We start from the raw sequence: 12,049 nt of genomic DNA on the forward strand, positions 1-12,049 counted from the left end.
AGAGAAGGGGAAAAACATTTACGTTTGGGGAAGGTCACATCTTCCTTATGAAAAATCTGCCATTATATGGGAATAGTCTTCAAAGAACCAGCAACGAAGTCAAGGCTGATTTACTAAAAGAAGTGAATATGGCAATACCAAGAACAGTGCATTTCTGTAAGGCTACATGAAGTGTGTTACAAAAAAGCACTAAAAGAAGCGAGAGAACAGAAATAATGAACAGCAGTGCATTTAATTTTTAATACATTCCAAGCCACAGAGACAGCAAACAAGGGAAAACAAATCCGCAGACAAGATTTGTTTTGCTTTAAGCATGGAGGCAATCGGAACACAAAGTGAAACTGTCCCATTACAATGTGCTATTATACAGGTTCTAAGTTATTGTTTTGGAAGCGCCACTTCCATGTATAAGAGCAACACTGGCCACATATGAATTGTACATGAAGTGCCAAAACTAACGTAGGAGTGAAATATTCATGAATAATAAAAGGAGGACAAGAGTTCTGGTAATGAACGAAGCAGAACATGTTTTCCATCTCTCAACAAATTTAGCAAACAAGGTTTTCAAAATGCATTGTTTCCAACACCAGAAATAAGTGAACCAAAAGAGAATGGGAAAACACACGTATTGCAGCAAGTCAGAGTAAATACATATGAAAAGATAGCAACCATCCTTCATAAAAATAACTCCCATCCCTCTCTTCCAGGAAAACTATCCTAATCATGAGGACAAAATACAAACTTTTAAAAATCCTCTTTTAGCACCTCTGTAAAAGAACAGATCACTTAAGAGTCTGAAATGGTGAAATAAGAAATTGTCCCACATGCTTTTTCAAATTACATTCCTCACCTGTATTTTATATCAGTTATAGATTACCATTTTACAAATAGAAAGAAAACATTTTTGTATAGTACATACAACAAGTTGCTCAATGGAACAGTATAAGGTAAGGACAAAAGAAACTCCATGGTGTAAGACAGCAGTGAGATGCTGATATAGAACTTCACAGTTTGTCAGTATAAGAGATTCCTGAACCACAGTAGGCACCAACCGTTAACTTAAAAGCACCACAAAACGTTTAAGCAAATAGAGGATGATTACAAATTAAGCAGTCTAGACACAACTAATAAAAATAGCCACTATTCAGCCATAACAGTTCAGGTAAACATCAGCATGAAAGGATGTGTCTAAATGCAGAGGAAAGGCTATAGTTTGGCTAACAGAAGCCTCCTGCACTTTTTGGACATCTAGTTTTGCATTTCATAAAACCATTCTATTAATACGCACACAAATAAATTCATCTAAAAATTTATGTGGTAGGTCTCAACACCCAGGAGACACTCAAAGCATTATGTTCTAGATTTCATAGAAACTGAGAAGAGCCAATACTCCTACAATCATCCATTTGTGCATGCAGCACATTCCGTGTCATGACTAATGAAGCAAGGACACAAGAAAATTCTAACAAAGGCCCATCAAAAAACATAAGGAAAAAAACAAACCAAAACAAAAAACTCCACAGGTGAAAAAGTTAATATGAAAACAACAGACACCCCATGTAGAGATACTGTAAACTGCTCTGCTTAGTGCCAAAGGAGATGGCACATAATAATGGATGAAAAAACAATTGCCAGAAACTCAGACTAGTACCAGCTGTTAGGCAAGAACACATTTTATAGCCTCATGAATTTTGACCCATCCCCAGAAAATGAGGGAGAGGCCATTTAAGTAAAAGACTTCAGGATTTTACTGAATTTTAAAGATCTCTGGGAAACTTCAGAAAAATTCAGGAGAACTGAAGTTTCCACTTCTGAACAAACTAATAATGAGATGACTGACAAGACAAAAAAAACCAAAACAAACAAACAAAAAAAAAATAACATTCAGAGAACCACTGTGTTATTGAAAAACTGGGGAGTCTGAGGAAAAGTCTTTATAACATGTTTATTCAGTAGTATTTATTTCTGAAGGTCTGACTCAAAACACAACAAAGAAAAGCTTTGACTGAAAAACATACAAGCAATTTTTCTGCAATGTGAATATTCATTTGGTAGAAATGGACAGAGGCAGAAAAAGATCATAAGCATTTGGAAACTACACAAGACATTGTGCAAGCACTATCTAGGCAACCATGACATTGTGTTCTTGTATGATGCAAAACATGGTCCTTTTCAATGACTGTCCACTGATTAAGTCTGAGAGCATGAATTCATAAAAAATAAATCAATGACTATTATGAAGAGAATTGTGAAATACTATCAGAAATATCAGTTGCATGCTAACTTTGGCTCTAAAGATCTGGCAACTTCAAACAACGTAACACAAACTAGCCCAACTGTACCATAGCATAAAAAAACCATTGTTTTATGGTTTGTGAAGATAAAGAACCATGTCACCTCCACACAGGATGTGGGACTCTGTAAACTGGAACTGCTGCATACAGTTGTATTTCCTAGGAGGGAGAGAATGCCATAGTTCCATGCAACAGGAGACTGGCAAAAGTTAAGCTAAAGTACAATATCAATCCAAGAACAGAAAAGGGTCCTGGTACAAGCTCTGTGAAATCCAAAATCAATTAAGGAAATTAAATATAAGTGATCATCAATCCCTTCTTTTTATTATATATATATATATATATATACATATATATATATACACACATACATATACATTTATTTTTTTTTAATTTTAATTTTTTTAGGCTAAAAATGCCCTGGATCAATTATGTCAATTACTTAAAAAATAAAAAATAAAAAAATCAGACAGTTATAAACTCTGTTTGTCTTTCCCCCTCATTTTCCCATCTTCCTCCTCCACCCCAACCTGAGTGTTAGACACAGAGGAAAGAAATAATAAAGAAAGGAACATACTTCTATCCCTTTCGTAGTCTGTGACAGGAGTTTCTACTCTTTATCAATGAGTTTTAACAACTGGGCTAGTTTGCAGTTTTTTTCAGGTTGGTCAACATTCTGTTATTTGCATCAGAATACACATTTGGAGTGTGGTTTGAGGGTTTATTTTTTTTGTGTGTGTGTCTTTTTAATGACCAAGATGCAACTGTAGCCAATGGAACAAATGTTTTTTTACTCCAATCTTATAGCATATCAATGCATGATGGTGCCAATATTTTTTGGGCCAAAGAATAAACATGAGGAAATTCTGAGTCTTATACTTTTTAATAATCAAAGGTGCAACACTTCAACGTGACCTATCCTGTATGACGCATCACCTTTCCAATTCCTGTTAATCAGAAGTATGCCTGATTGCTTGCGTGTATGGATTCTGTACTGCAATACAGAATTTGCAAGACAAATTGCCATGTAAAATAATGGAATCATGCTACTCTCAGTCTGCTGCACAGAGATCTGACTCCCAAGGTTTGCTATTTTTGGTTTAAACATAAAAGCCAGCATAAGACTGTACCAAAACCAAGGTGCAATCCACAATCCTTTCCCCAGAGTCACCTGAAGCACAAAAGTAAATACAAACATAGTGGAGCAAAGCTCACTGTCAACCTGTTAAGACACCAATGGTATAAGAGGACTGATTTCCAAATTCTCTCAGAAAAAAAAGCAGAAATAATTGAAAAAAATATTTAATGGGAAAGAAAAGTAAGAAGTTCTTGAAGAACTCATCACTGTTTTAAATTCTTGTCCTTCCAAAAACATCCAGACTCCCATTGATTACAACAGATGCGTAAGCTGGCCAATCCTGATTTGCCCTTGAAAATCTTACCCAGAACTTGGTGACAAATCACATGATTCAAATCAGCATCTCTGATCAGCAACAAGAATACATAGGCCATTTCAGCAGCTGCACTGCAAAACTGAGAGAGGTAACTTACCAGCATGAGCCTTGAGTATATGGGTTTTCAGACGGCTGTTATAAGAGGACTTGAAAGGGCACAGTTTGCAACGGAATGGCTTGTGGTGTCCATGATGGGTCTGCATATGACGATCCAGACTTAAAAAGAGAAAGACAGAAAAGGGAAGCACAGAAGAGTTAATAATTTCAACTGCTTTTTGAGATGCGAAGCAAAACATTTAACAGCATTAATAAGTTAGGTTTGCTTGCAGAATAAAATAATGTCTAATTGAAGGAAAAAGAGCAGAAGCTGACACCAATTCTGTAAGACAGAAAGCAAGACACTTCAAGAAACTTACAGGGGAAGATTAGTATAAATTAAATTATGCCTGATCCAGACTTAAAGGAGCAGTTGAAGAAACAAGAAACACACAAGAATAATAAAATTATTATTACAGAATTTTTCTCCTGGCAAATGTATTTGTGAAAATATGCCCCCTTTTGTCTTGTTGAGAAAGGAAAGGGGAGAGGGGGAAATTTGACCAGCTTTACTGAGGAAGCCTTCTCTTGGTTACAGCAGCAAAAGCAGATTAGAGATCCTGCTCTGAGGAGGGTGCCAGCAGGCTGAAGTTGATGAGTTCCAGGATTAAAAGGCAGCAGAGTTTCATTAACAGTGTGGCAGATTCTGCATGAAGCTCAACAAGAGAAGAAGGGATGGCAAACACCAGCCTCTGTTTTCTTCAGGGAAACTGGAAGTTACAGACAGTGTGAATAATGAGGGGTGCTCAGTACCCAGTCTCTCTCCAGTTTCTCATAACAACTCAGTGAAGTTTGAAAGGGGAAAAAGGAGGTTTTCCACATTTTCTAAAAGAAGATAAAAATCATTCTATCTCAGTGAGTCCTGCAGAGCTCTACAGTTCCTACACTGCCATTATAGTAATGAATTCACAATCTCCAGGTGGCAGGAGCATAGTTTCAGCTCAGGATGTATACATGTCCAGTACAGCCTCTTCTTTGGACACATTCATGCTTTGTGACCCAGTCTTAGTTTGAGTCATTTTATACATGGTGACAGAACAACAGGGCAGATACAGCACACTCACTGGAGGAGTGGCTATTTGCCAAAACTACCCCTCACCTGCCACCTTAATTATATATGTATTTCTGTCTTATTTCCTTTTATTTTTCCTAAATTGTCCGGTTCATTTGTTACTGAATATCAACACACAGATCAAGTGGACTATGTTCCAGCCCTCTCACACTACAGAACACTGTAATGGGATCTTAAGTCTCATACTGACAAGAGCTTGAGCCAGAGAATCCCTGTTCACGTGAGCTAACACTGAAGTCTATGTATTGAAAGATCTGATGACAGAAAAAACAAAACAAAACAAAACAAACAAAAAAACCCCTTATGTCTCCTCTCAGAGCCACTTCATACAAATACAATTTAATAGAAATCCAAGACAGAGTTTGTGGCAAGATAGAATGTACAGCTTCTTCAAATAAATGGGATAAACATCTCTTAAATAAGACATTGAACACTTTCAGTGCATACTTCACAGAACAAAACTTGTTTTAAGTAGCTGACAGGGACTGAGCTTACTTCATAATTAGAGCAGACTGCCAAAGGTGTATATAATACATATAGGTGGTATAAATATATACCTTAAAGTATTCTCCATAGTAATATTTAAAACTTTATTTACAACCATATACTTTGCAACATTCGTCCAAAGGCAGGTTTTAAAGTTTTGGTCAGATTTGGGAGAACAGTGGGCTGCTTAAATGTTTGGTTTAGTTTCTTTCACAGACATCATCTCCCAGGAGAGTAATTCCATCAGAAAGAAAAGTAAGATGAAGCAGACTACTTCAACAACAGCAACACCTACTATCAAGTTAGGTGATAACTGTAGAGTTTGCCTTTGCCATCCACCACTTTCTAACTTACCTGTCCTACTGGGAGGACACAAATTTATTCATTTCCTAGGTAGGGAATAGAGTGACTAGAGACCAAACTCAACACAACTCTGATTTTGGAAGCAAACCAGTTTACTAGACAAACAGCAGGTTGTATAAGCTACATGATATTGGGTTGTCCCCCCACTGTCAACCTTGCCAAAGCAGGGTGGTATATCCCCAGTAGTACCCATCCTTCTCCCAGTCCCTTTCTTACTGTTGGCTGGTCAATCCCATAGACCTTTACAACAACTGTGGCATCAATTTGCAACACTGTGACATTAGCAGAAATCTTGGTTTTTAACATAAAGAGTTTAAAAATGCTTTTTATCATCCTTTCTCTCCCACATGCAAAATATGTGGCATGCATTTGATTGCAAAGCAGAGAATCTTCACAAGTTTTAAGAGTGCTACTGACAATGCCATGAATTGCCTACATCAAAAGAGCACCTGAACATCTCCTGTTTTGTTAAAATAATAAATAAGCATCTCTCTCCCCAGAAATTAGAGAAAAACATGTACTTGAGAGTGAGTCCAAGATGCCAGTGGAAAGTATCCCACAAACCCCATTTTTTGGTGGCATGACTTATATAGATATAGATATTATTAAAATTAAAGTATATTTTTAAATTACCAAGCTCAAAGAGAAACCAACCTTATGAAAAAAAAGCATGAGAAAAGTGGCTATTAATGATAACTATGTAGTGTTCACATGCTACATCAGACAAGGAAACAGGTGGAGGCAGTCACTAGTATACCACACTGGTGCGATCTTGGAATATTTATAGATTGAAATAGCGTAACATAATTAAGAAAAAAAATAAGGCAACTTTATGATAGTTATTTTAACACTAGACTTGAAAACTCAATCATCAAAGAGTTGTAATAATTATAAACAAGGTAGTTATATGCAGCAGAAATTCCTTATATATGAATTATTAACAACGAAAATACTTCCCGCCTTCTTGACTTGTTAAGTCTCATGCATTCCACAAGGCTGCATAAGTGGTAGGCTTCACTGCCTACTGAAATTTTTTAATTCTTTTCCTTGCATGCTTTTCCCCTACATGTAAAAAAATTAAAGACTTAAATAAATTCAAGAAGATACAATGACATGAACTTTTATAGACAGCCACTCATAATGGCCAAGGATTTTTGCAGCACAGAAAACATCTACATGCTGTGAAAAGTGTTGCTTAAGATCAAGTTTGAGGATGGATGCTCTTCTTCAGTGTCAACCTACAAAACAGTAGTGCTAGTTTATGCTTCTTTTGAAAACAAAAATAGAAGCCATAACTTACTTGTGCCTGAAAGCAGAGACAAAGGAGCAATACTGGCAGCTGTACTTGTCTTCCCGGGCAAACATAGCCAGAGCCAAGTGACTCCTCTCGTGAGATCGCAGACCCTGCATAGACATCAAAACCCGGTCACACTGGCTGCAGTGGTAGCCCCAAGGCCTGGTTTCATCTTCCAAGGATGCTCCAAAATCAGCTTCTGTAAATTCCACAATGCCAAGGTACTGGGCTCCCTCAAAACTCTTCGTGAAAGTTGTGTTTGAAGAATCTTCAGCTTCCTGCTAGAAAACACATACCCTCCCCCCCCACCTCCAAGCCATCAATTCTCTCTCCCTTCTGCCTCTCAATCTTTCCCATGTGTCCATTATAGTGCCTAGGTTTCCCACTGCATTACTTTTCTAAATGTATCCCTACATGAACTCCTCATCATTGACTTTCTGAAAAAAGGGCCTACTCTTGGGTGGGGAAAACATAATTATATCTGAATTCTGTTCTGAAGTATATTCCATACATACATGTGTATGTAAAAATAAGCTCACTTCTTGATTCCCCTTTTTGTCAGATAATGCAAAAAGAGAAGAAACTCAATTAACTACCTTTCCATAGTCTGGATATAAATCTCTTCGATTTGATCAGGAAGTGAGGTGGATTAGGAACTGGTTGAAAGGAAGGAGTCAGAGAGTTGTAGTCAATGGGGCAGAATCTGGTTGGAGGTGTGTGACTAGTGGAGTCCCACAGGGGTCGGTACTGGGACCGGTGTTGTTCAACATCTTCATCAACGACCTGGATGAGGGTATAGAATGTACCCTCAGCAAGTTTGCTGATGACACTAAGCTGGGAGGAGTGGCTGACACACCAGAAGGCTGTGCTGCCATTCAGAGAGACTTAGATAGGTTGGAGAATTGGGCGGGGAGAAACATGATGAAATTCAACAAGGGGAAGTGCAGAGTTTTACATTTGGGGAAGAACAACACCATGTCCCAGTACAGGTTGGGGGCTGACCTGCTGGAGAGTAGTGTAGGTGAAAGAGACCTGGGGGTCCTGGTAGACAGGAGGATGACCATGAGCCAGCAATGTGCCCTTGTGGCCAAGAAGGCCAATGGCATCCTGGGGTGCATTAGAAAGGGTGTGGTTAGTAGGCCAAGAGAGGTTCTCCTCCCCCTCTATTCTGCATTGGTGAGGCCACATCTGGAGTATTGTGTCCAGTTCTGGGCCCCTCAGTTCAAGAAGGACAGGGAACTGCTTGAAAGAGTCCAGCGCAGAGCTACGAAGATGATTAAGGGAGTGGAACATCTCCCTTATGAGGAAAGGCTGAGGGAGCTGGGTCTCTTTAGCTTGGAGAAAAGGAGACTGAGGGGTGACCTCATCAATGTTTACAAATATGTAAGGGGTGAGTGTCAGGGGGACGGAGTTAGGCTTTTCTCAGTGATGACCAGTGATAGGACAAGGGGTAATGGGTGTAAATTGGAGCATAGGAAGTTCAAGGTGAATATCCGAAAAAATTTTTTTACTGTGAGAGTGACAGAGCACTGGAACAGACTGCCCAGGGAGGTTGTGGAGTCTCCCTCACTGGAGACATTCAAAACCCACCTGGATGAGTTCCTGTGTGATGTACTCTAGGTGACCCTGCTCTGGCAGGGGGGTTGGACTAGATGATCTCTCGAGGTCCCTTCCAGCCCCTAAGATTCTATGATTCTATGATTCCATGCAGCACAGACACTGCTCTGCTCATCACACTCAACTGAAGAAACATAACATGTTCCAAAGGGCATAAGTTACACCCAGCTCAGTCAGACTCTGTGCTCATCAGTATCACCTCAAGGACACCATCATGCACATGGGCAATTTGGGAGCTGCAGGACTCTGCAATCACTGATTTAATGTTTCTGTCTAAGCCAAATAACCCCCATCCCCAGGAAAGGCTGTATCCACCTTGGCAGGGCATAAAATGAGAAACTGCCTCACACATACTTCAAATAACAGGCCCCACACCCAGAAATTCTAAGACACCCTCCTACCCTCTCTGGTAGACAGGAGGATGACCATGAGCCAGCAATGTGCCCTTGTGGCCAAGAAGGCCAATGGCATCCTGGGGTGCATTAGAAAGGGTGTGGTTAGTAGGCCAAGAGAGGTTCTCCTCCCCCTCTATTCTGCATTGGTGAGGCCACATCTGGAGTATTGTGTCCAGTTCTGGGCCCCTCAGTTCAAGAAGGACAGGGAACTGCTTGAAAGAGTCCAGCGCAGAGCTACGAAGATGATTAAGGGAGTGGAACATCTCCCTTATGAGGAAAGGCTGAGGGAGCTGGGTCTCTTTAGCTTGGAGAAAAGGAGACTGAGGGGTGACCTCATCAATGTTTACAAATATGTAAGGGGTGAGTGTCAGGGGGACGGAGTTAGGCTTTTCTCGGTGATGACCAGTGATAGGACAAGGGGTAATGGGTGTAAATTGGAGCATAGGAAGTTCAAGGTGAATATCCGAAAAAAATTTTTTACTGTGAGAGTGACAGAGCACTGGAACAGACTGCCCAGGGAGGTTGTGGAGTCTCCCTCACTGGAGACATTCAAAACCCACCTGGATGAGTTCCTGTGTGATGTACTCTAGGTGACCCTGCTCTGGCAGGGGGGTTGGACCAGATGATCTCTCGAGGTCCCTTCCAGCCCCTAAGATTCTATGATTCTATGATTCTATGATCAGGTAAGTAAGGTATAGAGCAAGTTCATTTTAGTTTACTGTGCTCTACCTTATAGTGTACCTACTCTTCAGACTAATCAGTAGTCTAGTCTAGACTTGTCCATCAGTGTCAAAAAGACAAGAAAGAAGTTGGTACACTAAGACCATAGAATCCTCTTTAAAACTAAAAAGCAAACACAAAAGGTCTTTTATTTCCCCTATCCTAACTTTTCTTTCCTTTACCTTTTCTAACCAGAGCATGTTTTTTTGCAGCAACTTTAACAAGCTCCTAAGATTATTTCCATCACATCTTTTTGGCCACAGATTTCAGCTTTTGTTCCCTGCTGCAAAAATTTTATTTACTCCAAGCTTTGACCCTACACAAACTTCACTCAAGAAGCCTGGAGAAGAGGAAATGGCCCATTAGGAGGGAAGCATCTGAATTAGTCAGTAGTAATAGGTAAGGTAAAGGAAGGTCAGTGGTAGGGCAATGAAAGCTCCCCCAGGAATCATGAGTTAGGCAATGAAGGACTCAGCTTCCTCACAGCAAGCAGACAATGTCTAGAGACCTGCAGCAGGAAGGAGTCCTTGCTGACAGTTCACTGCAGAACAAGGAGGAATACACATTCCATAGCCTTTTTGCACTTACACTGCCCTTGCTGATACCCTGGAAATTAAGCTGTGGAGCATCACCTATCCCTGGACATGTCCTAGAAGGCATCCCTTTTCACACAGTTACACCTAATCACCTGAACGGGACCATTGGCTCAATTGGCCATTGAATGTTTTGTTTGGAGCCAGTGTGCAAATTTCACGTGGAAAGGTGTACCACAAGCAACTTTGCACATTTGCACGTGCACACTTCTCTTCTTAAAAAAAAAAAAGAAAAAAAAATAATAATTATCAAGCAGCTCTTTTAGGGTTTAACTAAGCAGAAAAGCAGCCCAGAATAGCTGAGAGAAAGCCTCCTGCTCATAAACCAAGTCTTTCAGTCATCAATGCCATCAGCTCCTTTGTGTCTGAGAAGAAATTAATTAGTCTTCATGCCCCTGGAGTGGAAAGAAGTTAAAACATCTTAAAATACATCAAACACAGTTCTGAAACTTAGTGTTATAATAAAACATAATGCTGAACTGGAGTACCCAGTTCAAAACCGATTCAACTTCACAAGAGACTTCCACAGGTTTTCAGTAAGTTCTTTATTTTAAACAATGCAAGAAGTCACAGTCACCTTCAGTCACCTTTTAAAATTCTTACCTTTACTGTAGCTGACACAGAAGAGACATTCCCATACTGGACATGCTTGCGGAGGTGATTACAGATTGCTCGAAGTGTTGGATGGACTTCCACGCAAAATTTGCATTTGTAGCCAACCACCTTCCTCTCCTTAAGTTTTGAAACATCTTCCAAGTGTCCAAAAGCCTGTTCAAGTACACAAACATAAATCACTGAAGTATGCTTTGTTACCTCAGTTTTAGGGACAGAGACCAGATTTTACGCCTAAATGCTTGACGCACACATACCCTGTTTTGCAGAACTGCAAGGTGAAATTTTGTTGATGTCTATTAATAAGTGGATAAGAATAAGTGGATAAGACATCCATGCAGGAGAAACCTTCAGTTTCTGCAGAACAGCAGGCCTCTGGAAGACCACTCAGTTTGGCCTCCAACTATGCTCTTTAATGACACCACAACTTCCCCAACAGCTGCATGAACCTTTTCCACTGCAAGTATGTTTCAAACTGAAGCAGAAGGAAGCAGGTAAGTGGACATGAAGAACAACACAATTTGGTCTTCTGCTTATGAGACACCTGCTCAAAGCTTCAGTCACCGGATAGATTCTTGTCATGTTAATATTGAGTGTTTAATCAGAAAAAGCGCTTAGAGAGAGAGTTTGAGAAGGACACATTTGTTATTCAGAGGTACGCTGAGGAGGGGGGTGGGACATTTTGTAAAGAATATGCAACAAAGTACATGACAGCCTTGACACAAAACAACAAGGAACTGTCAGATACAGATGGCTTTCCAGAAGGAAGAGAGGAAGGAAAGAAGATAAAAAAAATACTGAAGGAAGCAGTGAGAAGAAGCAGGGCTTCCTACAAAACCTAAGGGGAGTGGAGAATGGATGAGGAAATTAAAGCAGAATGTGTAATTGACTTATGGAGCTCACTGGCAGGCCAAGTCATTCATTAGCCTGTGATCATTTGGCTGTCAAAGAGAACATGCAAGTGGGCATTAGTAACAGGCAGCCTCTCAGGGTGTGGAGAGAAGGTAGTGGTTTTGGTTCTCTCCCCTGGCAGGGAGCGGGGAGCAGGGAAAG

The 12,049-nt window shown here is 40.0% G+C and overlaps 1 protein-coding gene across 1 annotated transcript in view; it reads right to left on the minus strand.

Moving 5' to 3' along the window:
* ZNF462 (zinc finger protein 462) overlaps positions 1 to 12,049 on the minus strand; it is a 53,080-nt gene that overhangs the window by 34,684 nt on the left and 6,347 nt on the right. The window contains exons 3-5 of the mRNA XM_009998169.1: positions 10,988 to 11,152; positions 7,066 to 7,169; positions 3,846 to 3,964 (exon numbers count right to left, since the gene is read on the minus strand). Coding sequence (XP_009996471.1) covers positions 3,846 to 3,964; positions 7,066 to 7,169; positions 10,988 to 11,152 — 388 coding nt within the window. The remainder of the gene's footprint in view (positions 1 to 3,845; positions 3,965 to 7,065; positions 7,170 to 10,987; positions 11,153 to 12,049) is intronic.

This window comes from Chaetura pelagica, unplaced genomic scaffold (assembly GCF_000747805.2).
Source record: "Chaetura pelagica isolate M959 unplaced genomic scaffold, ChaPel_1.0 scaffold145, whole genome shotgun sequence".
NCBI lineage: Eukaryota > Metazoa > Chordata > Aves > Apodiformes > Apodidae > Chaetura > Chaetura pelagica.